At 40.1% G+C, this 27,958-nt stretch overlaps 3 protein-coding genes across 7 annotated transcripts; 1 reads left to right on the top strand and 2 right to left on the bottom strand.

Annotated features, from left to right (window-relative positions):
- Positions 1–137: 137 nt before the first annotated feature.
- RB195_016398 (uncharacterized protein) lies at positions 138–13,886 on the bottom strand (the record flags this gene model as incomplete). 2 transcript variants are annotated; one of them, XM_064207545.1, is made up of 31 exons in its annotated part: positions 667–769; positions 917–987; positions 1,233–1,324; positions 1,416–1,566; positions 1,837–2,035; positions 2,110–2,233; positions 2,305–2,404; positions 2,541–2,646; positions 3,052–3,196; positions 5,342–5,486; positions 5,594–5,737; positions 6,074–6,176; positions 6,381–6,464; positions 6,613–6,752; positions 6,809–6,857; positions 7,155–7,270; positions 7,765–7,944; positions 8,009–8,160; positions 8,858–8,960; positions 9,631–9,748; positions 9,879–10,015; positions 10,076–10,159; positions 10,280–10,392; positions 10,623–10,816; positions 11,384–11,571; positions 12,040–12,165; positions 12,220–12,376; positions 12,605–12,625; positions 12,663–12,718; positions 13,251–13,292; positions 13,830–13,886. In XM_064207545.1, 31 exons carry the CDS (start codon positions 13,884–13,886, stop codon positions 667–669), a joined length of 3,600 nt encoding a protein of 1,199 aa, XP_064063425.1. The 2 variants fall into 2 exon arrangements, with proteins under 2 accessions (XP_064063426.1, XP_064063425.1); XM_064207544.1 differs by lacking the exons at positions 12,605–12,625; positions 12,663–12,718; positions 13,251–13,292; positions 13,830–13,886 and adding exons at positions 138–150; positions 13,482–13,591 and having other exon boundaries at positions 671–769.
- Positions 13,887–14,113: 227 nt separating this feature from the next.
- Positions 14,114–18,650, top strand: RB195_016397 (uncharacterized protein; the record flags this gene model as incomplete). Of its 3 annotated transcripts, XM_064207543.1 has the most annotated exons (8): positions 14,114–14,119; positions 14,234–14,294; positions 14,345–14,469; positions 14,541–14,636; positions 15,687–15,785; positions 17,119–17,279; positions 18,156–18,258; positions 18,321–18,650. In XM_064207543.1, the coding sequence occupies 8 exons, from the start codon at positions 14,114–14,116 to the stop codon at positions 18,648–18,650; spliced, it is 981 nt and encodes a 326-aa protein (XP_064063423.1). The 3 variants fall into 3 exon arrangements, with proteins under 3 accessions (XP_064063423.1, XP_064063424.1, XP_013306403.2); XM_064207542.1 differs by lacking the exons at positions 14,234–14,294; positions 17,119–17,279; positions 18,156–18,258; positions 18,321–18,650 and having other exon boundaries at positions 14,114–14,168; positions 15,687–15,809; XM_013450949.2 differs by lacking the exons at positions 14,114–14,119; positions 14,234–14,294; positions 14,345–14,469; positions 14,541–14,636; positions 15,687–15,785 and adding an exon at positions 16,957–17,098 and having other exon boundaries at positions 17,183–17,279.
- A 2,597-nt stretch (positions 18,651–21,247) lies between these two features.
- On the bottom strand, positions 21,248–27,211 carry RB195_016396 (uncharacterized protein; the record flags this gene model as incomplete). 2 transcript variants are annotated; one of them, XM_064207541.1, is made up of 15 exons in its annotated part: positions 21,248–21,416; positions 21,674–21,740; positions 21,828–21,928; positions 21,983–22,152; positions 22,678–22,819; positions 22,876–22,989; positions 23,052–23,200; positions 23,925–24,022; positions 24,138–24,289; positions 24,376–24,489; positions 25,078–25,126; positions 25,302–25,407; positions 25,671–25,736; positions 25,870–25,968; positions 27,068–27,211. In XM_064207541.1, 15 exons carry the CDS (start codon positions 27,209–27,211, stop codon positions 21,248–21,250), a joined length of 1,740 nt encoding a protein of 579 aa, XP_064063422.1. The 2 variants fall into 2 exon arrangements, with proteins under 2 accessions (XP_064063422.1, XP_013306404.2); XM_013450950.2 differs by lacking the exons at positions 24,138–24,289; positions 25,078–25,126 and having other exon boundaries at positions 27,068–27,070.
- Positions 27,212–27,958: the final 747 nt, after the last annotated feature.

Here is a 27,958-nt window from a genome sequence, read left to right as displayed (position 1 = left end):
TAAAGTATCAAATTTTGAAAAGTTAGCAGGTTTACGCAGGCTGGTGAGAGATTCATGAGTAAAGCAAAGGATTCTCGCCAAATAACAAAAAACTACCAAAAAAAGTTATGATATTATTAGAAGAAAGTAAAAACGGTTCAGATAGGAATTCTAAATCGATAACTTAAATCCGAAAGAATTTTAAAGGATTCAGAGGCATGGAAAATCTCAAATCAGATTACTATTTCTATAATTTCAACACTCGCACGGTGAAGTGGGAAACTTCAATAAATGTAAATTTTAGCTGGCAATGCTCCGCTTTTGAACGGGAAGCCACAATATTGCAGGTAGTGACAGTTTCCCTGTGCGCTTTAATAATGCCTTTATTACCGTTTAATCAACGTATTACTTTACAGTTTATTCAACAAGCACTTTCACCTCATAATGTCGCAACTTAAGAGTTTATGTCTCTTAACGACTGCGACAAGAATCATTATAAATTCCTTGCAGTGAAAGGTGAAAGAATCCAACAAAAAAAACAAAAACAAGAATCCAACAATCAGTCTTAGGAAAAGGAGTTCCTAGAAGTCCTTAGAAGAAGAACAAGAAGAGCTTTTAGATGGAAAGAAAAAAGAAAATTCAAGATGATATAGTTATCGTCAAAAAGCAGCTGGAATGAATGTCTTCCTACCTCTTAAGCGTAATAGGTATCTTAACTGACTGTCCCATAGTACTGTGTAGATCGATCCGCTGTAGGGCGTGGATCATTATTCGCCACGTCGACAAAAGCCTAAATGATCGCTAACATAACAGATAGAATGAACAAAGTAGAGGTATATACGGTTTTTTCCCACAAGATACTGTCAATAACCTGATAGAGATATGAAGAGAAGAAAAACAAAATCAATTAACAGTAATAACTATTCCACCGACACACCTGTATCCATAACGATCTCCGTATAACAACACCAACAAAACTCGCACGCTGGTCGGCTCACCCGCAAATGCCTAAATTCAAACGTTTCTTAAAAAATATGCGCTCCAAATCGTTTCGTCGTTGAAACCTTAAGTAACGGAAAGTAAGAAAGAAAGCGGACAACATCGACGGTAAGACATGTCAGTGGTGCTGACGTCACAGTCCTCAATGACCCAAGTTTACCCCGCCTCACACAAGGAATTTAACTTTACATCAAAATGCGAAGCAGGCGGACACAGGTATTCCACCGAATATTTGTAGAAAATTTTCATCACACCGTAACTGCCAACTCCTGTTCAAGACCATGATGCTGCAGTAAAACCTTTGCGCTAGGATCCAAGCACAAGACACTTCCAATTCGTCGATCCTCTTAAAAACCAAAAATCAGACAAAACTATCAAACCGTAATTTCGAGTGACTGAATTCAGAAAATGCAACTATACTCGAAGATGCAACACACTTGCTATTCCTCGAATTTTTATAATTCTTTCGCAATTTGAAGCGGCTTCAGTGAAGAATCGATATGTCTCATTGACAACACATGGACGATGTTCAATTCGTAGGTCCAAAATCGAGATTGCGGACGAGTTGTCCCATCTGCGGAATACGACCTAAAAAAAATATTATTGGGTCTTTCTTCGACTCGGCATACTAGTTCGTCCTTCAAGTGAATGTTTTATTTATTTGTTTTCTGAATTAATAGAGATGACCATGGTACAGTGTATAATTCACTAGATTCGAATCGAAAATTGATAGATCTTGAAATTGTGGTGCTTCCAAACTGTCTTTCGCGTATGTACTACAAGATTTCACTTAGTCGAAAAAAAAAAACCTACTACTAGTTATGTAGGTAACTGGCAAATCTGTGGAAAACGTCTCACCTTTGTGGAAGTAATCTTGTCGTCCATTTGTTTCGTAGCTTTTAGATCATCGTACAAAAACGGTACGTGCACGGCTTCCATTGGTTTCAAAAAAATTTCCATGTGGCCACTATTTTGCAGAACAAGGTTCTTTTCCATGGGTGTTTCCAATGAATTTGCACGTTTATAAAACGACCACTCATCCATATCAGTCACTATGCTGAAGTTCAAAACAGAAGTGCTGCTCAGGTACCCCAAAGAACAATAAGAACAGTGAAAAAGCCTAATTATCACCTTAGACCAGGCACATCAATTTCGATAACGCAATTTACTGGTTCCGGATAGGTGTTCTGCAGCAAGTATTCAAAGAAGGACTTTTCACCAATAGTCGGAAAGATATAATGGCGGGATGTGATGCCTGAAAGATTTCACTTTGAAATCAAATGTTCGAAATCAAATTATTAGCAAAAACCAAATCTAATTTTGCACCTTGGAAAACAGCTTCAAGAAGTTTCGAGGCTTTACTTTGGTTGCGTAACTTTCGATAAACTTCTAACTCCTCTTCAAAAAGAAACTTCTTAACTGTCGTCTAAAAAGATGATATTCATATTTTTCGTTTATAACGTTGAAGAAAAGGTGAATGAAAAGAAAATGGTGAATCATGAGCGCGGAAGTGACAGCATCTATATACGACAACATCAATAACGCATGTTTGAGAAAAAGACCTTTTGTTGTGTTGGAATTACTCCATATTTGAGTTTTTCCCATTGACGAATTCGGTCGTAGCTTTGTTCATCAAAAATATCTTCATATCTTTGTTGAATGTCGAGTCTAAACATAGAACTGAAGTAATGAATCTAATTCGTGTTGAAAATTCCAATAGAATTGCATTGCATGAAGGAAAAATAGCGAATAACTTTGAAAGATTAGTTGTTAACTGCACAGTTTTCCACAGAACTCTGTCAACAAAACAATTTTTGAAGATGCAAATGTACGATTGGATGCAGAGCGCCGAAAAGAGAAAAAGAACAGAAGAGAGCAAAAGTATAGTACACCCAAACCAAAAAAAAAAACTGTGGACGCACATTTGAGCCACTCCGAAATCAAACAAAAAACAGCAGGTGAGAAAAGACACAAGCAAAATAAAAAATATTGAGAAATTCTGAGTTGATAACAATCGAAACACATCACAAAACGTAGAGGTAACAAAACAAATAGTTCAGTGAATGTGCATACCTTTGAGCATGTAGGAATTTTTGCAGATTACTATCATGGACAGGATTCAGTGGCTTAGCCCGTATTCGATAACTATCAGGACCTTCCTCACCAAGCCCTTTGAGGCGACGATTCACCACACAGGTGGTGCGACTATGGACCAGATCTGGAGCAGTTTATTGGATTGCAATTGTTCAACAAAAAGCCAATCCTAGAAAATAAAAAAAAACTACTTCCTTAGTATTTTGAGTTTTTTTTCTTGCAAAAGAGAAAAAACATTAGAAAACAATGTGTAAAGTGCGATATGGAATTCTTTGTAAATAGCACCTGGCCCCATAGACTTCACTAAAGATAGGAGATGCAGAGTTTGAACTTACTTCGTATACAACAATGAGCTAGATAAAGTGGGTGAATCCTATAATCGGCGTCAAATCCATGGAAACACCGGAATTCGCCGTGTTTGCCCGCTCATTTTTGTGTCGCAAAAGTTTCCGGAGTTCCTGACAGGGCCGTTAGCGGAGTAGCCGTTATAGATGACGTGCGATCAAACATTTCGTTGCACCACTGGTCCGGTCTGGACCAACGAAGGAATAGTGAGTGATATTAGGAGACGCAGCGACCCACAAAAACCGTATAAATAGTTTGCGATTTTGGGAGAAAGACATCGAGAATTTCATCCACTTGCATATTCCAATGGCTTTTACAGCAAAAACCCTTCTGGTCTGCTTCTCAGTGGGCGTGATATATCTCACACAACTACAAGTAAGAATCTTTACGAACTTTTACGAAAAGAAATTCGACTTCCTTGCTATTTTCTGAAGTTCTAAATTTTGAAATTCATAATATTGCCACGATACTAGTCTTCTGCTAACTCAGCGGTATATACATTTCTAAGTTTTCGTCTACCTTTTTCAAAATATTCTGCACATACAAAAACGAAAAAAAACGAAATACTGACTATTTCAAGTTACTGCAAATCCTACAATATCTATGCATATCACGTATAGCAATGTCCACAAGTCAGTGAAACTACAGGCGCTGCCAATTCCCGCTGGTGATTCCGCAATCGAGAGCACCTCTACTGATCTTGCAATTGTGAATACTACTGCTATCGACACCCTTTCGGAACCAGGCAGTTCTCTAAGAGTGAAAAGACAAGGTGGATGCGGTTGTGGATGTGGTTGCTGCTGTTGTAGACCAAGGTAAATGCCATTGTAATGCACTTACACCTCTTGTCGACATGCATCCTGTAGTTACTCCTATTACGGTGCGCCCTCATTTCGTTCAGATGTTGTTGCACTTGCTGCAGAACTTGTTGCTGTACACGATGCTGCACGTGTTGTCGCCCATGCTGCTGTCGGCCATGTTGTTGCTGCGGAGGAGGTGGTACACAAGACATTGATTCCAATTTATAGGATCTAAGCTGCACTATATCTTAGGTGGTGGTGGTTGTGGTTGCGGATGCGGTGGAGGATGCTGCGGATGCTGCGGTTGCGGTGGTGGTGGCCGCAAGCGACGATCACTCCAGAATTTAAAGATTAAATTGGCCGATAAGATCGAGAGAGAATCTAGGTGAGCAGGAGTTCCAATAATGCGCAGTTTGAAAAAGTAGTTTGTGGTAGAAAAGTTTTCAAAAATATCTCTGAATAAATCCATAGCCCAAACACATTTGCAGGGACGCTCTACCGGCACTAGAAGCCGCTTACGAGCAGTCTGAGCAACTCGAACAGTCCAAGCAAACCGTGCAACCCCAAAAGCCAGAACAGCCTGAACAACCACAGCAACCTGCTCAACCCTCTATCAACAAGTCCAAGGATCTCAATGAGTTCCCGTTCACCAAGCCAGAGGAGAATGCTGCCACTGAATGGCCACAACCAGTATTCGAGTTGATAACAGAGACGTACGCTTAGGCAACATAGGAATATTTATTAGCTATTTATCATAATACAATAATAAATTTATTTTTAAAAAATTATACTCATCTATGAGCTAGATTTCTCTCATTTGACGCATTTTTATACAGGTTTAGGACTGCCCTCGCAAGAATTTGCATTAAGCTCAAATTAGACACCAAGACAATATGAGAGTGACTTTCCAACTCATATAGCCAACAAATCATTCATTATACGGGCCAACTGGTAGATTTACTTTCAAATTCTCTGTAAGAAATTCTCCAATACCTTGACAAAACCATTTACAGCCGGACTAGTTTACCTTAGTTAACAGATTTGACCAACCTTAGATGTTTCAACACATCAAAAAAAGTATTGGCTATGATTTCAAAGGATATAAAGTAGAAAAATCAGCGTACCTATTTGATTAGAAGATGGATGACCTATGTTCGCTAATCGCAAGTACAGTAAAGCTGTTACTCGCACTGGTTCAGGTAAAGCACTAAACACGACAGGACACTGTACTGTGCACTGAACGGCATCCCTGCCATTTCGAAGTAAACTCTGAATTCTTGTTGCATATAGGAAATGGCGTACAAATGATGTAACAGATATGATAGAAAGTAGTAAGGAATGACGTCATTAAATAATAAATGAAGATGATTCCCAACCTGAAGAGGAACATAACTGGCTCCAAGAAGCATCAAAGACTCAGCATCCCACACCTCTATACAAATTGAACTCGTACTTAAATACGTTATAAAATCATCACGATCGCTTTCATTTTGTCGTTGAGGATCCACGAGAAATTTCACCTGAACCAAGCTGAGTAAATTCAAGAACCAGGTTGTCAACATCAGAAACATAATAGTGTGACAAAAACAATCACTTTAAAATATTTTAGAGCATTCAAAGCAGTAAATTTGATAAAAACATCATATGAGTTCCGAAAGGAATTACGGCAACCTAATTTAATGTGCAAGGAAGTATCCCTGCCGGAAAATGTCGAAAGATGCATGATCAAATATCATCTTTCACGTAAGCCTTCATAAGGCACTGTGTATGCGGGGATTGAACAAGAACAAGAAGATTAATCTTTTCATCCTCGCCAAAACTTAGTGCAAGAAAAAAAAAACAGTAACAAATCGTACCGTAAAGCCAGAACCGCTATCAGTGACTTCTTCACCATTAGCATCCAAACGTTTGAGGATGTTTGGATCGTTACTAGAAGTGCTGGATTCTGACAGCAGTAGTCTAAAAAAGTACTTTCTTAAGCAGAGAAGCTTTAAAAAAAATTCTGAATCTTGTTCTCGATAATTTGAATGAAGCTAAATTGAGCAAGTAATTCCAACTTCCCACATAATTGAACATGGTCACAGCGAAATTAATCTCAAAAAATTCTAGCAAATTAAAAGCGTAGTTTTAAAAAGATAAACTTTACAAAAAATTATTACCCACCCTTCCGTGGCAATTTGCTGGAAGCGGTAGAATTCCAGCGTAAAGAATATCTTACGCACCGGAATCACGTCACGCTTGTTTAGGCTGTAACACGACCTCCATGAATAAAATAAAAGAAAAATATAAAAAAATATGGTTACATCAATGAAGGTGGATTTGATATAGTGGCCTAAGAAAACTGTTGAGACCATAGCTTTTTTTTTCAACCGTCTTGATTATGAAGTAAAATTACCACTTTAGAGCCATAAATTGAAGAATTATTTCGTTGGTTCCTAGTCCGTCATTCATTTCCACTGCTCGGTTTGGAAGAATTGCAGAAGACACGTCAATAAGAGTGGGCGAATCACCGTCACGATCAAGAATACAAGGAAACTAAAAGTACAGACATTTTCTTACCTTCTCAAATAACTAAAGAAAGGTCAAGATACCTGAACATTAGAAAGGAAAGCGTAGACCGATCGAGATACATTGGAAACCCTAAAAATAAAAACTTTCACCGTTTTCATTGACTTTCATCTAAAATGCGTAAATATCGTGATGTGAATCAGGTCAGCACTATACCACAGTTCAATCAAATAAACTTTAGCCAGTCAACTGGAACTTCACTCAGTGCTGCCAGGGCCTAAGACATGAACAGAATATAGTGTAAAGAGGCTTTCGCTTCGAAGGCTACAAACCACCTGCGAATCCAGGTTACATGGGAATAGCATCAACACTGTCAGTTGTTCCAGCTAGTAAGTTTTTCCTACGGTAATGATAAAGCCGACCCCATACCTAGCTTCTTTCATTGGCAGCACATAAGACGCTGGCAAATTTTGTCGAGGTGACTCTTGTTCGATGATGCTATCAATCTTCTCCAGCAACTTAGGAGTGGTAGTATATGTGGGTCTCTGGAATTAATAATACTGTATAACAGATTATTAAGAATCCCAAACTCACATATTTCACTTGCAGTGGACATACTCATAATCATAAAACTGGCTGATTCGGACAACTATGCAAAACATTAGATTTTGTTTAGAAGCAAATTTCTCTTCAATAACAGATACAGTACAATGTACAGTTGTACAGAGACGACCGTCCTCGAGGAAGGTAGTTAATTGCACTCTCCAGAATCGGTTTGTCTTCACAAGAGTACACTTATTTAAGCTCGTACTATTTTACGTGTAGCACTTCTCAATTGTGATCGCATTTCACATATTGGTCAAAGCCCAGTTAAATCCAAAAACCCGCAGAAAATGCACGCAATAATCTAGGAATTAAACCTATTTGTAGCTTGGTGAATTCCTAGCTAGTCAAGCTCATAACATGCTTACCAATACGCTTGCAGATAGAAAAGGTCTACTTCCACCAATTCCCTTATTAGTATTTATGAACGGCTCACCTTGGTAATGATAGGTGGCAAGGCATCTTCGTGATCCTTGGCGTCTGAAGATTCATTCCGTCCTGATTCTGGTTTCTTGGGCGAGGAAAGTTTTTCCTTGTCAGAATCATAAACATCTATTATCTCTCGGCGAGGTGCAGGTGTAAGAATGGTTGACCGTGATAAAGAGTCGTACGAGCGCTTAAAACAGCAGATCATCATGCTTTCATTTCCAATATATTTATATATATTATGTCTATCTTACACTTGCTAAATCTTCTAACACAAAATTGAACTGTATCGTGATCTTTGGTGCACTTTCAGTGAATATGCTGTCGTCCCTGCGGTACAAGTGAAGCAAATTTTTGAAGCACAGACTTTCTTCAGGATTGGGGCGAGGACCACCGATGAGCGAAACTATAAAACAAACATGTAACACCAAAAGTTTAAACATAAACAAAAGACATAAATGAGGTATGTGAAGTATCGATAAAACACAAAGGGAACATCATTTCTAAAGCAAAAGATTTTTTCGACAAGATTTAATTTAAAACTAACATTTATTTATCAATAGAAAAACTATCTGAAGCTTGGTGCGGTTTTGTAAGCTGCTGTGCTCGAACTGGTACGATGGAGGTGGCTTTATCATCGGAGGTGGGACCATCTTTAGCTTCACTCAGACTGCAGCGATGAGTGGTACTAGCGAGGGTCCCACCCTAGGCGCAATTCACAGCTCACCAGGCCGATTTTAGCACGACCGCAACACACGGCGCAAGCTTCAAGTAGTTTTAAATAGTATTGCCCATGTTCGACTGTCTTTGAATCTCGGCATGTTGAAACGTAGCTTTTAATTGATTTTCTTGAGCTGTAGCCAAGATTGGTATTGTATTTTAATTTTATTCTCGTTTTATTCTCGCTGATACTGTAGATTGTCTGCCTTCCAGTTAGAATTTTATTCTCGTTAATACCATTTAAAACTATGTTTTGAATAGTATTAATGAGTATTTAAAACGTAGTTTTAAATAGTATTAACGAGAATAAAATTCTAATTGAAAGGCAGACAATCTAGAGTAAACGCATATGTTTAGAGATGCGAACAAGGAAGATGTTCTACCTGATGCTTGAATGCGTCCGTTTGATTGTAACTGCGCACGTTTTGAAAACGGTTGCCACGCTCCCCAACAGATGATTATGGATTGGCTGTGGAGGATGTTTTTCTGCAAACGATGATATTAATCTATTAAGAAGTACCTCTACTGTCCATTTACTAAGTATCTAATAAGTATACCAGTCCCTTCCAATTTGCAAGTTTAACATAACAAAGTTAGAAATAAAAATCAACGAATTTTTGTCCAATTAATCTGGCGAAATAAATGTATTCTTTTGGCGGGTGTAAGGCAATAACAATTGATTTCGCAGCGTCTGCATGGTCAATATTTCCCTAGGCCAATCAATCCTTTCATCCGTATAGTGTCATAAATTGTTACCAGACTTGTCTGGTAAGACAAAAACATGGCTAGCTCCGTGAGTCATTGTATGGCCCTCACACGGTTTTCAACCTTTTTTTTGTGTAGAAGTCGAAACATTACACTCCGGCCACGAGCAGAACAAAGACGTTTATAGAGTAATAATACAGAGTAACATGCTACAAAAGTGCCGTAAGGCTTTTCTTATGTCTTCAGAATAAAGGCAACAAGATTTCACTTGTTCAAATTAAAAGATTATCCTGATGTATTTCAGCCCAGAAGCCACCTTGAGTAAGTACTTTCGTGGAAATTACAACACCGAGTACAAGCTCTACAGGATCCTTCGATACGCCTGTTAAACATATTTCTAGCGTCACTTTAACGAGAACGGTCTACAAGTTCCTCAAAAATTGAAACTCACGTCGTTTGAACGAAGTCCAAGCAAATAGTCGAGAGCAAAAACAATTACCAGCCGATCGTCGTCTGCCATTTTTGGTAATGAAACACGTGATCTCACGAATAGGGAGTTCATTTCAGATCTGAAAAAAATCTGCATAAACAAATAACATGAGTGTATCGAGGTAGTGAGCAAATTAAGAAAAAAAACTAGTCATACGCGAAAATTTAACGATAGTAGAGAACAGAGAACTGTTATTTGCTATGACAAACCTTATATCGCTACTACTTCTGCTCATAGGTCGACCTTTGCGACGAAGTGAATGTGTACCTCGAAATTGTTCGTCCAAGGTAGACAAATGGACAACCAAAGGTTCAAACAAAAACGTGAAACTGTTGTGCACACCAATCTAAATCTCGAAGCAGAAATGAGCACAAAGGAAAAATTTCTGACTTTTAAATGAACTTACTCGTAACCTTCGTTCAAGAACTTGCATAGGTTCGCTTTTAGCCGACGGGGCATGGTTTTCACGATATAATCTGTCAGTGTTTATCTAAAATGCAATATTAAGCAATGTATAACTCACTCTGGAACAACGTTCCCTTCTCTTCTTATAAGTCACCTAATTCGTCAAATTTCATATTTATTAGAAAAACTACAATAGTTAGCCCACATCGTCTAGCACGAGTTTCTCAATTCGTTCTGCATGAGGCCCAAATGAGAGTGCGATCTCATCCAAAGAAGACAGCACATGTGGCATTTGAGTTGGGGTCGCCAATTGTGGTCCTGGAATGGATTGGCTAATGAAGATACTTTTACAAGAGTTTTTCTTAGCACTTTCAAAAAACTTTACATGTGAAATTATTCCTGGTAGCAGCAAACCAAATTTCTATAGCTAGTCTAGCCCATTGCACTGCAATACAACGGGAGAATTGTCTACATTTCTGTTGCCGAAGATTGATCGCGGAAACTTACTTGTACAATTCTTGCATAACATTCGATTTATAAAGGCTCACCACTTTCGTTCATTAGCAATCCAGGGATGTCACAGCGATTCCCAACAATACAGAAATCCGGGAAGTAGTCCACAGCATCAATCAATAACGGGTGAGAGTAGAGTGAACACTCCAGCGTTCCCGAAGCTGTCGATTCGTGAAGTGATTTTGGGTTGAACGTGAGCACTTTCGGAGACCCAGGGTACAATTTTATTCTAAAAATGTCTTGTGTTCCTTTTTAAAGTAACTAATCTACGAAATATTTAGAAGTTATAGTTATGGATATTCCGAATTAAGTTAATTGCGGACAAGATCATATCCTTGACAAAAATGTCTCCCGATTTTTCCTATCATCGCTATGTTTCACTACTTGTGAGCATGCGTACATTTCTTTCTCAGCAAAGAAAAATAAGGCTATTTTCAAGAAAAAAAAAAGCATGAGGTTTGCTTCTGAGTTACGTATCAATTGCTGTTGACTTTTCTATGCTTTGATGAAAAGGAAGTAAAGGAAAAAGACCAAAAACCGCTATAAATGAGAATTCTTCAAGTTAAATAGATAATATTTCGTTCAAAGAAATAACATTGACATTCTTAATATGGAAACACATCTCTGTATTCGAATGAGAATCACAGCAGTATGAATTCAATTTTGATTTCGAATCTCAAAACTAACTCATTATTAGAGGAAAATTCCGGCATCACTGCGCAGCAAATTTTGTAATACACTAACATACCGGAGACTACTACCTGTCAGGCACAAATTCTTACGAATTAAGACATACCTGTGCAGTTCTAAACCAGATGGTACACGTGAATAATTAAGTATCGTTTCGCCGCAGCCGCTTATGGACAACAAGCCCCAGGCGACCGTAACTGGCTGATGTTCACCTCGTTGAGAAAGTACAGTTTGAACGATCTCAAGAACCAGCTGAACAGAATCATCAAGACGTGGACAGTGGAAAAAGAGGTCCTAAAACGAGGAAGGCTAGTTTATCAATGAAAAAATATGACCATATATCTGGACACAAAATATCGAATCGACATGTCTTGTGACGAGCCTAAGTAACCATGTAACATGTTGAATACGGAGAAAAATGAGAAAAAGGATGCAAATTTTTATCTAACTCTGTATTCAAGTACAAATTCTTATAATCTACTTATTTTGGTTATGTGTTACAACATATCTCTGCGTACATCCCATTGCTAGATTCGGTGATACTCAGTAACAAGAGATGGAACTACAGAAAGAAAAAAAAAGAATTTTTGTGGCCTATTTGTGAAGTAAAGAAAGAGGTAAGCTTTATTCATAAAGAGGAAAGCTCTATTCATACTTGAAAATGGCCGCCACACAATAGAACATTCAATTCAACGGTTCTTTTTGGGTAGCGATTAGAAAAAATAAAGGAATCAATTTAAGAAACGAAGGAAGCGTGCTCACTTCATCAATATTACATTCGTTGTGTCCCGCCTTTCTATCAGCAGACTGGTAAGGACATCCAAAAAACTGTCCTGTTTTCGAATCGAAAAAATAGCACGATATATGATATGGTGCATTATGTAAGAGCTGTAAAACTAGTTGTTGTCATAATACTTAACAGATCACCAATCATCCGCTAACCTTAGTTAATCTCAGCGTACGTACAACCACCGCATAACCTTCGGTGATTGCATTAGACGGCACTTCGCGACGTATTGGTACAACACGCCTCCTAAGAAAATGCCCATACCAGTCGTTCACACGAGACGTCATCCAGAAGACAGCATCCAGGCAAAACCTTAATAGATTTCTAATGCTACTAGGGAAACATTCGCTTAGTACCATAGGTAGAAAACATACACAGCGAGAAACTTTAGGTAAGAAAAGATAGATATCCTCATGAAGAAATGCATCAATTTGTAAATACATATGTAACGCAAAAAATCAAAGCGGAAAGAAATAAACCAAAAAAAAAAGCAGAAAAAATAAAAGCTATTCACAAGACAGAAACGTTAAGGCAACATACCACTTTTTACAGTGCACACAGCTGAAGCGTGACCTGCAATCGTTGCTAAGCAACAGACATGAGGTTCTTTCCACGGATCACCCATACCTTCAGTACATAAGTACTCAGTGTTTCCTAAACGCATCCATAGAAAAACGACCAAAAGAAAATTAAAAATTTTATCGCGAACATTTCCCATGTGTCGAAGAATAACTGGAGTCTTTGTTTTTTGCTTGCTAATCATAAATAAATTTCATTATGACAAAAATTCAATAGAAATTGATAGTGTATGATGAAGGTTCCAGTTTGATTGTTGCAATTCACATGCATGAAATACTAATTAAAACTTTCCCCTCCGAAAACAGCATAAAAACACGTAAAAAAATCAACGAGCTTCGTTCTTGTCATACTTTTATTAACGCATATGTATATGTATATATGCATATATTAATTCCAAGATCTCTCGGCGAGAATAAGTACACTTCGAAAAATAATCACCGCTAATTTGATGAACATATTTACTCATGTAAACAGATAGTATATGAATGATAAATAACCTCATAATTGAGATATTCGTACCGTGACTCACATTAGCTTCAAGAAATCTAAACCTTAATGTTAGGTAATTTAAGTGCATAATCGTGTATCTTTAAATATCATAACTTACAGTAGGGTCAAAGCGACATGAAGCTTCGGTGGAGCGTAGCGGCTAGGAGTGTGTTGAAACCCTTGCTGGGACCACCCATCGCTGCTGTTTGCGACGGTCCCATCTCGGTCTCAACAGCTACCTCCACCGCGCCGTTTCGAGCGCGTACGCAAATGCACCGCAACTACACTCGTGATTCATGTCGTTTTAACCCGACTATATAGTAGGGTCAAAACGACATGAAACACGTACGCAATTGCGTACGCGGCTTCTTTCGAGGCGTTTCGGTGGAACGTAGTGGCTAGGAGCGTGGTGAAATCCTTGCTGGGACCACCCATCGCTGCTGTTTGCGACGGTCCCATCTCGGTCTCAACAGCTACCTCCACCGCGCCGTTTCGAGCGCGTACGCAAATGCACCGCAACTACACTCGTGATTCATGTCGTTTTAACCCGACTATATAGTAGGGTCAAGACGACATGAAACACGTACGCAATTGCGTACGCGGCTTCTTTCGAGGCGTTTCGGTGGAACGTAGTGGCTAGGAGCGTGGTGAAATCCTTGCTGGCATCACCCATCGCTGCAGTTGGCGACGGGCCCACCTCGGTTCCAAGTGCTGCCTCCACAGCGCCGTTTCGAGCGCGTACGCAAATGCACATCAACTACACTCGTGTTTCATGTCGTATTGACCCGACTATACCCAACACTGCTATGAGCGCAACTCCCGCAATGGCACCAAGTCGTTTTAAATCGCCTTGACCCCTTTACGTCTTATCGCTGCTGGGATTCTATTTTCGATAAGTGTTCATTTTCGACTGTGCACTAATGGCGGGCATTTACTAATTCTTGGTTCTCAATCCGTACGTATAAAGAAGAATCTTAAGAGATGTCGGTTGCAGACCATCGTGAACCACCTCTCGACGCACTTGCAGAGAACGAATGTACAAATATTTGTTCTGATTTGGAATCAATCTATCACAGTGATCAACAACCAGACTATAAATAGGATGGGATAACCGCACTTTTGCTTATACTTTCGGTTTATGTATGTGATCCACGCACAGCCAGTGAGTTCGCAAACGTTTGTTGTGAGCAAGCTTTGAGCTGTCATTTTGAGTGCGTGTACGGATGTTATGGACGATAGCAGTCTTTCACTTCATATCCGTCCTATCTTCGGACAAAATACAATCAAGCATTCGATGTACTGGCAACGCCACTTTCCCAAGCGAAGAAAATGTTGTGGTTTGTTGAGAGAAACGAAAGTTCCTTTATAAATATATAGATCGACAATGATTTTTCCGTCTTTTTTTCAGTACAACTACTGCACCTACTACTACAAATTTCTCACGGATGATTGTACAGGAAAGAATGGTTCTTTTCAAGGATACGGATATTTCACGAACGGATCGGTAGCATCCTTCGTATACATACAGAGACACCGTTACCTATGTCTGCCGGACAGAAACGTGTTCGATTGGAGCAGTGTAGAGTGAATATATTAGGATGGCCGTGTGTTTGCTGCGAAAGGAGGTGGATAAGGCACGAAATTCGGAGATTAACCATTTCGAACGTTTGCCTACGGATTACTATAGTCAGAAACCTGAACTGAAGCCTACAAAAACGGAAAAAAGCCCTTCTTGAGTGCGACTAGGCTGTTCTTAAATGTAACATACCACGAATCTGATGTAGTGTGGGAATCCGTTTGAAAAGGTTCAGATGGAACGTTAGATCGCGGGATCCGACCTGGTTAGGCTCATCTTTTTTCAATCATCGTAAAAGGAATGGCGTGGGACCTGCTTTAGTTCCTACGAGGTACTTTAGAATGATCACCTTTTCCAACGTCCCAGTCTCCTCAGCAGCTTATTCTTTGGTTTTACTCGAATAGGCTAGTGAGTAGACCTCATTAATTTTCGACCGCTAGCACGTGAGTGCGGCGCATGTTGGGTGGGGTGTTGCATTTGAAATCGTAGGAAAGAACGCCGCCATTAACACCGTTATTAATGACCATTAGGGAGAGATGAGCGGAACCTCCACAAGGATCGCGTAATCTACAAACCCATCTCTAGCTTTTCCCGCGGATTCCCACATCACGTCAGATTCGAAATACGCTGCCTTTAAGTTAAGAAATTCCGACCGGCATACAGCCGGGTCAAAATGGCCTGCAGCCTTTGTGCACTTGTGTAAACGGCTACACTATGCTGAGGGGAAGAGGCGAGGTGGAGCGTGGCTGTTGGGATCGAGGAGGTGCGAGTCAAGCTAGCCATTGTCTGAGCTCGATTTCAACCGCGCCCCGCTTCGAGTGCAGCCACTTACGCAATTGCACCGAGCTGTAGGTCATTTTGACCGGACTACTCTTTTGGTAGCAGTTTGAATAGTTCGAGAGCAGGGATACACCTCAAAAACTAGCAGCTTGCAAGGCTTATTTTGGTCAACATACTTTCAAAAAATTATTCTTACAGTATGGTCGCACCTGTGGTCCATTGGCAAGAGGACAAAATATCTATTATATTATTTGTGTATGCGACACCGACTACTGCAATAGTTTGGAAGGCGTCCAGGTCGAAACTGAATGTTTTTCTTAACCGGGCATAACTTCTAGCAAATTCATTTCCGTTCTTACTTCACCCGAGGTCAGACCTTCATGTCTTAATAATGCCGAGCACTTTTTAGAGCTGTTCAAAATAAGCTGTTTTTAAACGTCTTTTAGTTTAGGATAGCAGTAATGGTCTTAAGTTTTTGAGAAAAAGGTGCAAGCAATGATCCCAAAAAGTGATCGTTGATGCTATCTAAGCCGGTTTCTTGAGGTCTGAACCACTAAACTAAGTTGGTTATCTCTTCTTTTTTGTTCGGATTCATCGTAAAGGCTAAACCCTTTTTGGAAACTAACAACTAAATAAATCGTTCAAAATTCGTTGCGCCAAAGGTTGATTGCGAAATATCGTCAGCGCTTTTAAGCCATGGGTCAACGAAAATCTCATTCATTTCCATAATGAAAAATTTGACGTCTGCTGACTCTTCTGATGATTTCACTCTGATTACTATGTGACTGGAGCTTACATAGAAGTCCAAGGAAGAACATAAGGGCTGGGCTGCCGATCGTGGATTGCTCTGAAAGGAGCATTGTTCCCCAATTCTGGAAATCTGGTAAGCAGATTCACGAATTCACAAAGCAGACGAATACGAACGGTGAAGATGCGTGCTGCAAGTTCGAACCCTACAAACGCCAATGCAAGTAAATTATGCTAGTTGTCCTAATTACTGAGCCAACCAACCTTGTCCAATTGCTCGGACCCCATGAAACCTGTTTAGATACCCATTAAAACCACTTTTCGAGTTCCCCAACTCCTTTTACCTCCATTTTTGTAGTCATATAGAACGTAGCCGGATGAAAATGTGTGATTTTTAAAGTTATACTACTGCTACAGTCGGGTCAACATGACATGAAGCCTGGTGCAGCTGCGTAAGCGGTTGCGCTCGAAGCGAGGCGGAGGAGATAGCGTCTAGAATCGGTGTGGGACTATCGCGAACTGCAGTAATGAACGGTCCTAGAAGGTCCTCACTCGATCCTTACCGCTAGGCTCCCCCGCGCCGCTTCGAGCGCAACCGCTTACGCAACTGCACCGTTCTTCATGTCGTTTTTACTCTACTACACCAATGTGCAGACGGCGGGTCAAAACGACCTAAGTATGGTCCAATTGCGCAAGTGGCTGCACTTGAAATACATAGCGCATGGATACCCCTACCTGCAGTCCGACTGAAGATAGCGAGCGTTCACTCTATAGCGTTACTGTTTACCACATCAGACTTAAAGTCATTTTGGCACCACTGTACGGTCCGCATCTCTCTGGTGTTGTACACACTGTTTCTCCAGGCATGTGATTTTTTTTTCAGTCTATTATGGCAAAAAATGCAAGAATGACTCAATTTGATGTTTTTGCATTAGATTCCTATCCAGAATCTGATTCAAGTATTCGTATGTATAACTGTGCGAAAGAAGACATAAATGCAAAGTACCAAGTTATCCATGAGGCAGAAGAGGCTAAGAAATTCATGTGAGAAATTACAACATTGTTTAAATAATATGCTCAAACCTTGAGCTGATCGATGCGCAAAAAAGTCATATGAAAAATCATTCCATATTCTTTGCACTGTTTCATGAAGAAGAGCGATTTTATTTCGAAGGCAGCTTGCCACGATCTTGCCTCGGAAGTGATAATGTTGAGATCTCTATGAAAAGGTAGTATTGGGGTGTAGATCAAGAGTACCAGCATGTTAACATAAAGTTTTTCCTGATCGTCTTGAAAAAAGACTTGGCGCGGAAGACGACCCTCGTATTTGAACCTCTTATGTTCGAATCGAATCCACCGCCCCGACTGTACTTCCTCTGCGCACGAACCGATTGATAGTTGGGTCAAAACGGCATGAACCACGGGGCAGTTGCGTACACGGTTGCGCTCGGAGGGGGTCGCTGGAGATGAACTGTGGTCGCTTAGGTTGTCACTCCATCCCAGGGCTCCACCGCATCGCTTCGAGCGCAGCGATTTTCGTACGTTTGAACGCGCCCCTTGTAAGTGCTCCGACCCCCTTGGTTTTACTTGAATCGCGCCTAAAGAGACCTGGTACTTCACCGCTCGCTCGTGGACGCAGCGTGTGCACGAACGTGCACAAAGGTGGCTCCTTCCAACTTACATGGAAAGAACGGAACGAACGCCGTTTCTGAGGACGATTAAGGGAAATTGAGGAGGCCATGCTCATAAATTCGTAATCTACACCCGAACGCTAACTTTTCCATCAGTTTTCCACCCTACATCAATTTCGTGATACGCTGCCTTTAATGGAGTTGCAGCTATGAACGGAACAACCATAATGAGACAACCGAAACAGGAAAAAATTCAGGCGGAAACTTTATATTATCGAAGGATTTTCAGGTTTTTCATAATTCTTGCTTCTGTCTTAGGAGGAGTTGGCATAATAGTCCTCCTTGCAATTCTTATTCCAATTTTCATAAAAATCCGGAGATATCGTCATAAGGTCTATTTTATCATATATTTCATTCACAAATTTTATTAGAAAAGGCATGCCCAAAATTTCAGAAATGGTTAGCAGAAACATGGGAGGAACGTGTGAGAAAAGCTGCTACGGAACTAAATAAACAAGAAGGAAAAGAACCAAATAAAGTGAGTACAGGAAGAACACGTGCGGAACGCAAAGCTAAAAAAATGGCAGAATCGAAGGAATCGAAGGAGAAAGGATCTAAGGAACAGGGTTCTAAGGAATCCGTTGAAAGAGGATCAAAAGACATGGGTTCTAATGAAAACTTTCAAAACGAAATATTTCCGTCTGCGTTTGGTCCGAATGAGCGGAGGATGTCGGTTGACGGAATTGGATCAAGGGAGAACATTGAAGGCGGAAAAAGATGGTGAAAACGAATAGTGATGATGCATTTCGAAGACAGGACACCACTATTCTGACGATTTTTAAAACTATAACTAGTAATCGCAACAATTTCTTATAAGTAAATAAAGGTTTTTCGCAGCTTGGATGCGTGTCCTTTTGAGCCATTCACATTTCGTTTTTTTTTTTTTTAACTTGATAGTAGTAGCAGACAAATATAGAATCTAACAACCACGAAGAACAATGCAAATAGCAATGCAAATCTATAAAAAACCACACTTCTGCTGTGGGTTGAACTTTTTTGGTAAGCTGCTCAGCCAACAGAAGAACGTGCGTTCCACTGGTCCGCTATGAGACTTAAAGTGACGTCGCGGGGAATGGGTTCCTGAGATAGTTTATTTTTTGTCAGCTTTGGGACTATTAAGCATTTTCACCTGTATGTACTGCTTTACTGTAGGCCATCTCCGAGCTTTTAGTTTGTACGCACTGGATTTCTGAGGTTTTTCGTCGTAGGCCTGTGCATGATTAGCGTTTTTGGGTAATAGTCTACTTGGGGTAGCTCAGGGTAGGGAGCTTTTTCTCCATGATCAAGTCTTGGGCCCTATACCTTAGCAGACGTAGCACAAGTACTAGTTAAAGCAGCTGGATAAAGCCTCTAAAGTCGAGGGAAAGGGATTAAGAGCGCTGAGGAGGAACATTTGAGGCTGAAGATAATAAAGTTCAAGGTTTAAAAACTGATATGACCTTAGGGGTGCTCGATGCTATTGACACCAGAATAAACCGGCTAGGAACACAGACAAAACAGAACACAGAAGGAGAAAAGACCTTAGTAAGACTACACAGCTGTATCCATGTATTACTGTGTGAGCAAAGAATGGAAGAAATTGGAAATGATTTAGAGAAGGCCCGAAGAGCTGTTTGGGCACTTGGACCAGTCTCCGCTACCACCGGAATACATAAGGCCGTTACATCTTGTCTAAAGACAAGGAAATGAGGGCGGTAAACTCTTCGGAGTTAGTTTTCTTTCTATTTTGAGGATGCTCCTTTCTTCTTGTTGTAGTTCTGCATGAACTGGCTCATGTATTCTCAGCTGCAAGAACCTTTTTTGTTAGTCTTATCGCCTGCTGTTAGGGGACCTCTAAGACCCTCTTTGTCGGTGCTGGATTTTTGTCTCTTTATTTAATTGTGCATTATTAGGACTACTTCATACTCGTAAAATAAGCCTAACTAACTATGTGTATTCATGCATAATTACATGAAAGGTATGGTAAATCAGAAGTTCCAATCCCAACAAATTAAAACCGAAGAGGGAACATTCTGGCAATAATACAGAAATCCTAACTAGAACAGATTCTGTTGCCACTAGGGCCTTTAAATGATCTTAATTATGAAAAATTACACAAATAAAGAACAGAAAGCTACGAAGGAAAGAAAAAGCGCGATTTTCATACTAATCGTGCGGACCAAGGATGTAGAGCATCAAAACGCTCAACTAGATTGTGCACATGTCCACTTATAGTTGTATATTTCGTTATCGTCGAAGCTGAATGTTCAGGAATGCCAGAGAAATTTCTACACTTGGTGCTTTTTAATAGCCCCAATACGCCTTGAACATTGACTCAGTGGAAAAACTGGATGCACCATTCTCAAACCTCGATGACGAACTCGTTGAGAATACCTTATAAAACCTTATCCAGCAACCTTCATGAAACTGACATCAGGTTTCGCTTGACCTCTGTAACTGAATCCAAAAACATGACAGCTAAATTACACAAACAATCTCTAGTTTATTTAAAACAATCGCTCATAACGTATAAAACAATTTCAAGACTCTGTTATAATATTTCAATAAGAAGGAATATGCAAGAAGAATTACCGCGTAATTAAGATAGAATTAGATTTTTTTTTATTATTAGATGAATTAATTGTAAAGTGGCAATTGACATATGTTTAGTTGGAGATATAGGTAGACTTTTGTGAACATCTATATGGAAGATTTCAATCAGTCCATACTTTTCAACATCAACAGTGCCTCGCTCTTATCCCGAATTCACATGAAAAATTCAGCCACGTGTTAGTATAAGTTTCTCGTTCGAAGAAGATACCATAAACAACCAAAAGAACTGCCTTCGCGTTAAAAGAGAAATGACCATAAAAGGTTACTAAACCCATACAATTTTGTAGACTTGGGTTCCATGCATCCCGATTGACAAAGACTGAAGGTCCTGGACAAACACGCATCACGAAGGCGTGCATATCCCGCGATTCTTTGAGATATTTAAGCAAAAAAAAAAAGAAGAAAGAAAAGATGAAGAGATGTCTACTAATCTTGGTACAAAAATTCTTCACCTAGACTTTTGCAACCTAGGCAGCTTCCTTCGTTAGGTTGGAAAATTGAGAGCGAACGTAGGACTGAAGAGTTGAAGCATGTGACCTTTGATGAAAGTTAGCGGATTTGGTTAATGATCCTAATTTCAAGCAATCAATAAACATGAAGACGGCGAGAAAAGTTCGCGCACTGATTGAACGCATCAAAGGTATAAATAGATTGGCAAGATGAAGAATTAATAAGAACTACATTAGCTATCCAAGGAACCAAGAGAGAAAAAAATTGCGAGATTCCAGTTTACACCTTGTCATTCAATGTCGTTGGAAGCCCATTTCTGATGTTAGCAGGTCCTTTGCCGTTTTGTTTCATCGCCAATGTTTTATCGGACTTTAACTCATAGCATCGATTATGGTCTGATCCCGTAGGTTGTTCTCTCACGCTTTGTTCGTAAAGCATCCGTTTGTACCTGAAAACTCTAATTTTAACCACTTATTACTAAAACCGAAACATGCTGGGTACGGAATAAATGCAATGCAATTTGACGTGAAATTTAGAGGAAGAAATTACAATTGAAGCGCTGCATCCCAAAAAAGACTGAAGCGAAGGAAAACGAGAAATCATGCTCCTTTCCATATTGTATTAATACCTACAGACAGAAACAATGCAAGATCCTTACCGTCAAATTCATCTGGACTCTGCACTCATTAATCGAAAGGAACTTACGTGGGATTAATTATAAACGAAAGGATGACAGCAAAAACAGCTAGCACACACCAAATGTCGAGATTCACTGAAATGATCCACATCGACCGAAATTAATGAATCTTCTACAATCATCGAAGTAACAAAGAAGAAAGAGTAAAACAAGAAAACTAACACTGCCAGTTCCCAGATGTTGACTTCTCGTTGAAATCGTAAAACAGGTTCAGATTCTTCACAGTCTCAAACATATAACTCATGATGAACATCCATAACTGCCTATAGGATAGTAATATCAACATTATATTCAACAACTGGGAAGGTGGTACCCACCCGCTCAGCACTAGTAGTCCAGATGACGTCGCTTCATATACGGGGAAGGTGGTCTCGACACCCATTTCCACGCCGATAGGAAATTGTGGTATCGAAAACGCACCGAGTGCCGCACAGGCGAGCAATAAAACGGCCGAGTCGCTTGTATCCGTCCATTTATGGCGAAGCCACTAGAAAATAGTTAATTTAACTATCTATTGGATGCTGCTACAGATAGTTCTACACTCCCGCTATACTCGCTTGTCACTGGCGGTGATGATCTTATTGAAAGCGATTAGGGAAGGATCGACAGCAGCATTCCCCAGTTCGGTACTGAGTATAACCAGCCCCTATTAAATATCTATCCGCCATCCTGGACACTGTCGGCACCACCATGATAAGTAAAATGAACAAAATGAACAATTACATTGAGAGCACGTTCGAAATAACTCAACATCAGTCGAATTGCAATGCTTCAAGTGGGAGCAATCCGTAAATATAGTCATGTAATATTCAAATACATCTGAAACTCGAAAACGGCTGGAAAGTACAGAAATCACGTATTTTGGTAAATTTTTCAGTTCTTATCAATCTCGGTTTAACGAATTTTCTGAAGATCTTTTTAACTACAGTCCATTAACTAAAAACAAAGAGTATTAGTAACTGATTAACTTCGGTGGCAGAGCGTCAGAATGAACACGTCTATTGGAACTTACTATTCTGACAAAGATGGCAACAACAGCAAAGCACACCCAACAAAAGCGAACGATTTCCTTGAACATCTTTGTAAAATCGGCGATTGCTCCGCAAATAAGCGACGCGGCGACTCCGGTTAACGCTGCCAATGCGGTCGGATAGCTGAAATTCTGAATCTTGCAGTGGAACAACATTAGCAACGTCTCCGTTTAACCAACGCAAAGAGATTGTATCCTTGCTCGCTGATGATATCGGACAAGATCACCATGAAAGCCCAAAGTTCAGCGAATGCTAGAGCGAAGGTGAACAGTTGTAAGACGAACTGCTTACTCCTGAAAGTACCTGAATAGAGATGTCTACTTATGAATAGGTGATAGGATCATTCAACTCTAACCTGAAGCATACAATGATAGCCTTCCAAAAAGTTGGCGCATCACTGGAGTGATTTTCAGATGAAGCAGATGGAGGCGTAGGAGGTGAACCGCTCCTCACGAATAAAGATAATGCAAAAGTGATAGTTGGCATAACGGCCATGCTGGCGTTCTGGAAAAATATGAGGCATAAATTTCCACCCATAAACAGAATAGTAGTGGAGCCACATAAGAGGAAATTACAATTCTTTCAAAATCTGATTAAATGCAGCCAGTGAAAAAAAGGATGGAAAATTAAGGTATCCTGAGGGACAGCTTACAAATGCCTTTATGCTTACAAGAGCATTAAAAGGAGACGGACCGTGTGGAAAGGTTATAGGCATAAGTGAAAATTTGGAAGGTCATGAGTTTCAAACCATACGAACAAAAGTAATTAGCGTTCAAGCTTTCGACAGAGTCAACTACAGTAAACTGCTCAATCAACAAGAGCTTTACGGATAGTGCGCTCGCTCCTTTTTATATAATGTATGTAGTGTATGAACAATATCTGAATAATAATACTACGCTCAATTCCCCCTAATCGTAGTTGATTCGCTTGTAATCGAGACGTGTTTAGAGTGAAGCGTTCTAACGCACCTCGTAGGAACCAAGTCGTTTCCCACGCTTTCTTTTAGGACGATGAGGGAGATTCGAGCGTAATAACACTTATTCTGAACGTCGTTATTGCCCAATGGTACAAATATCACACGAAGACACTATCTCCACTACTCCCTAGCATACAGGAGTGACTTCTCTGATTGTTCAGAGAAGTTTGAGGACTAAGCTCCTTTCTAATGACATTAAATTCTTTACTCGTATGACTGTACAAACCGAACCAAGTCATAAACGTAACTCACAAACTCGAACATGTGCCACGAATATCGCTCTACATGAACGCCCTCTGCGAAATACACTGATGGGACGATAGTTGCCAAAACAACGCCGAGAGGATTAGCTGAATAAAAACTAGGTCAAGAGCAGTTTGCTAATTCATTGCTCAAATTTCCTAAAAAAAAACTGCTTATTATTTGCTAGTCGTCAAACAGCTGATATAGTCGGGTCAAAGCGACCTGAGTCCTGGTGCTGCTGCGCTAGAAACGGCGCCGTGTAGCGAAGTGTTACGATCGAGTTTGACTCTTCGTCAGCTCCACTAATTTCAGCAGTACGATTACAGCAAGTGAGGGTCCATCCCGGATCGTAACCGTTGCTCTGCCGCAGCCGCCTAGGCAAGTTCACTAGGCTTCGAGCCGTTTTGACCCAACCGTAGCATTTTCGATATTTATTCAGCTGGAATATTTGTGGGCGTACCTATGAATGTTAGTACATTTGCAAGTGATCGCTGACGATCCGGAAACCATGTCTCGGCAATTTTGGACGGCAGAACCAGAAAGAATGCCTGAGCTGACGCGGCAAATACTGATCCTGCAATAGCACATCATGTGTCAAAAGGAAAAACGTTGTTAAATTGCTCAATCCCTCCTTATAAGACAAAAAAACCAGCACTTTTTAGAAGAGGCCTCTAGATTAGATTTCCTCACCAGATTGGAGGAATCAAACCTTGTAACCTATAAAACTCATTCTATTGGATAAAGGTGCTGTAACGGAAGAGGTGTACTTTGGTTGGACACATCGGTTGGATACATATGTTAGACTTACGGTACGATTTTTTTTTCCGCGAAAAAACGCATCGTGTAGCAGAAACAATTTTTCATTCATTTTAGCACTAAAAACGTTTCTGCTGCAAAAAAGTCCCAGGTCGCTAGGTCCCACAAGGAAGTGCCGTTGCAGCGAGGATATTTGCTTCATCTCCATCGTATTCATCTTCCCAAGGACAGATGTATTGGATAAGAACCCCAGGATACACTCAGAACTCCGAATAAGACCACAGCTGCCTCCTGAGTAACAAGCACACGGTCGTCAAATAAAAACGAGATATTCTGGAGTGAAGGAGTATACTCCGTGGGTTGCGACTAAAAAAGAACTTGTTGGGGAACAAAGCCTTATAGGGACCCATCGAGTGGGGGCACAGCATTGGACGGTAATGAGGCCATAATCAGTGCTGGACATTATGTATCTTCTTTTTCATCATAGGAACTCCTGTCTAACAATCCATTTTTTTCACTTGATTTTTAAGTTGATTTTTGTTCATTTTAATTGATGAACAATTGAACGAATGAATGAAATGAACAACAAATGAACATTTGATAAAAACACAACCAAAACACATTGAGTACCTGTATGAAGCAATGTCTGCCTAACAGCAGTGTTGTCAATCGTTGGTATCGACGATATTACTCGAAGCAGAGATCCAACGAAATTCAGCGATGTACCGCACATGATCTGCAATATCCGCTCATCGTTCGTATTTATTTATGACGTTCGTTGATTGAGAAAAAAAAAAGAAGAGAAAAGAATAAATGAGGTCAGTTATCAAGCTGACGTTACTCCACACTCGTGGTTCACCAATATTGACGACATCGAATTCGAATTTGTGCATCGTAGCGATTTTCCCAAAGTTCTCTACCAACAGTACGGAGATGAAACAGCCGTCACCACCAACAACGAGGGTGAAGCATAACGTTAGCCCCAACAGATAAACTAACCGACAGACGAATACCGTAATTGTCAGTGATGTACATTCCAATTATACCAGTGATAACAGCCACCAGCTAAAAATCGAAAGTTTCACATGCGCGTTTGTTTTTTCATTGACGACACTTCCAAAATCAAATTGCGACCTCAGAATGCTTACTTTCGTCATGAAAAAGTTCTGAAACATGAAATCAAAAGAAACAGATATACCTGAAATATCTGGCTGGTGAAGAAAGCAGGCGAACAATCGCTACCGCTGCAGTAGAATTTCCGTGTCTGTTCGGTTAGTGCGATGAAACTAAGCCAAAGCTGAAAATTATTGTATTTTTTGAAGACGTAAACGCTGCATTTGATCTCTTATAATATGAACTCAATGGAATATTGGTTAACCTAAATCTCACATCAGAGTATAAATACAGTCGGTGTAAAACGTGTTGCACCGGGATGAACCCTCCACTGAGCCTTCTCTACCACGCGCAAAAATCTCCCTGGACTTCTTTTCCTTTTGTTTTCTTTAAAGCGTTTCCAATTTTTACCGCAAGTACAGTATATAGATGGGACTGAGTATTCTTTTCAAAGTACTTTCCCGTTAGCTTCATACTTTACTTTGCTATTAGGGCCCCTCTAAAATCTTATTTCGTACGGATTCATTTCTTACTCCATATTTTTGTGTAATTGTACACTATTAGCATCCCCCATAGTCATAATACTGAGAAATCCTCTTTTTTTTTGCCTATCAAGTAGTCTCTTCTGATTTCAGAGCATCTCCTCAAAGACGTCTGTTTATAGGAATTGGATTCCTGCCCCCACTTTTTGTGTAACTGTGCATAGTGAGCCCTTGTCTGAGACGGATTTTGGGATTTTGCTGGTGTTGGGATTACACCACACAGTAATAATGCATAACTACTTAAAAAGGTACAGAAATTGAATTCCCACAAAATAAGATCACTGAGAGAATGTAGAAGCGACCGAAATGATAGAACTAGATAAGGTGTCCTTTGCTAAAACCGCGTAATCTTATCTATACATTGTTATACGGAAAACGATGAGAACTAAAACTAGAAGTCACGAAGAAAAGATGTTCATTGAGCTTTTCGCGCCCTGTAGAGAGATCTCAGCGCAGGCTTCAACTGCGGATGCGTCGCGTCGCCCAGATACACACATTTTACGCTGAGTATACTTCTAACGATATTTTTGGAGCGATCTTCAAAAAAGCGACACACACTTTCAAAATATATACACTGATTTTTTTGAGCGAAGTTTTAACCTCGCTACTAACCATCAAACCACTTTAGAGGGGAACATAATGAAATAAATATTCAAATTCAATAGAAATAAAGTACCTACTTTCGAGTGAAGTCAGTAAGTAACTAAGTCAGTCTTAAAAAAAACAATAGAAATCTCGAACCATTGCATTGGAGATTGCGAGAAGACAACACACACTGAGCACCAACCAACGGGCAGGGTAAACTCGGTACCGTTTGCCCTCGTGGGTTGTATCCGCCGATTCGGGTTGCGGCAGAATACGAGAGCGCTCACCCGAGAGGCCCATGAGCAACTAAAATTTTTCTGTTGTAGATTTTGAATGCAACATTTGCAGCGTGCTGAGTCTAGAAAAAAGGACAGACAGCATTTGCACACTTGCAAACGGGAATTAGTGGAAGAGAAGAATTCGAGGGAAAAACGTGTCTCCAGTTGGTTGCTCTTTGATTCCTAATTAGGTTATGAAACTAGCAAAAAGTTACCAGAACTAGGCTAGGCCTATCTGCTGAACGATAGTGATCGTTAACTACTTGTTTTCACACTGAAGTTATAGTCGAATTAAATCGGCATAAAGCTCGGCGCAGTGGCGGGTTGCACTCGAAGCGGCGCGGTAGAGCACAGCGGTTAGGATCGTCGCGGGACCCTTTCTAGCGCCATTCATCGCTGCGGATCGCTAGGTCCCACCTCGATTCCAACCGCTACACTCTACTGCGTCGCTTCTAGCGCAGCCGCTTCGCAACTGCACCGAGCTCAAGTTATTTTGAGTTGAGTTTAACAACGACGACATAAAGTCCTAACCAAAATCACATATCACTATTTTAGTGCTGTTTTCAAAGGAAATGATGAGAAACTAGTATATACTTTTTACTAGTGAAACAATAAATGGATGAAACACTTTTTTACATTTATTTCCAAAACAAACAAGTGTGAAAAATTATAAAAAGGGAATTTGAAAACAGAAAAGAATGCAAATGCAACAAATATGTGAGATGAAAACTTCCGAACCATAAAAACCATTATTTATCTCCTTCTTAAA

The sequence above is a fragment of the Necator americanus genome, chromosome V, assembly GCF_031761385.1.
Source record: "Necator americanus strain Aroian chromosome V, whole genome shotgun sequence".
In the NCBI taxonomy this organism is placed as follows: domain Eukaryota; kingdom Metazoa; phylum Nematoda; class Chromadorea; order Rhabditida; family Ancylostomatidae; genus Necator; species Necator americanus.
Note: the sequence above shows the minus strand (reverse complement) of the source record. Positions and strands in the feature narration are given on the sequence as shown.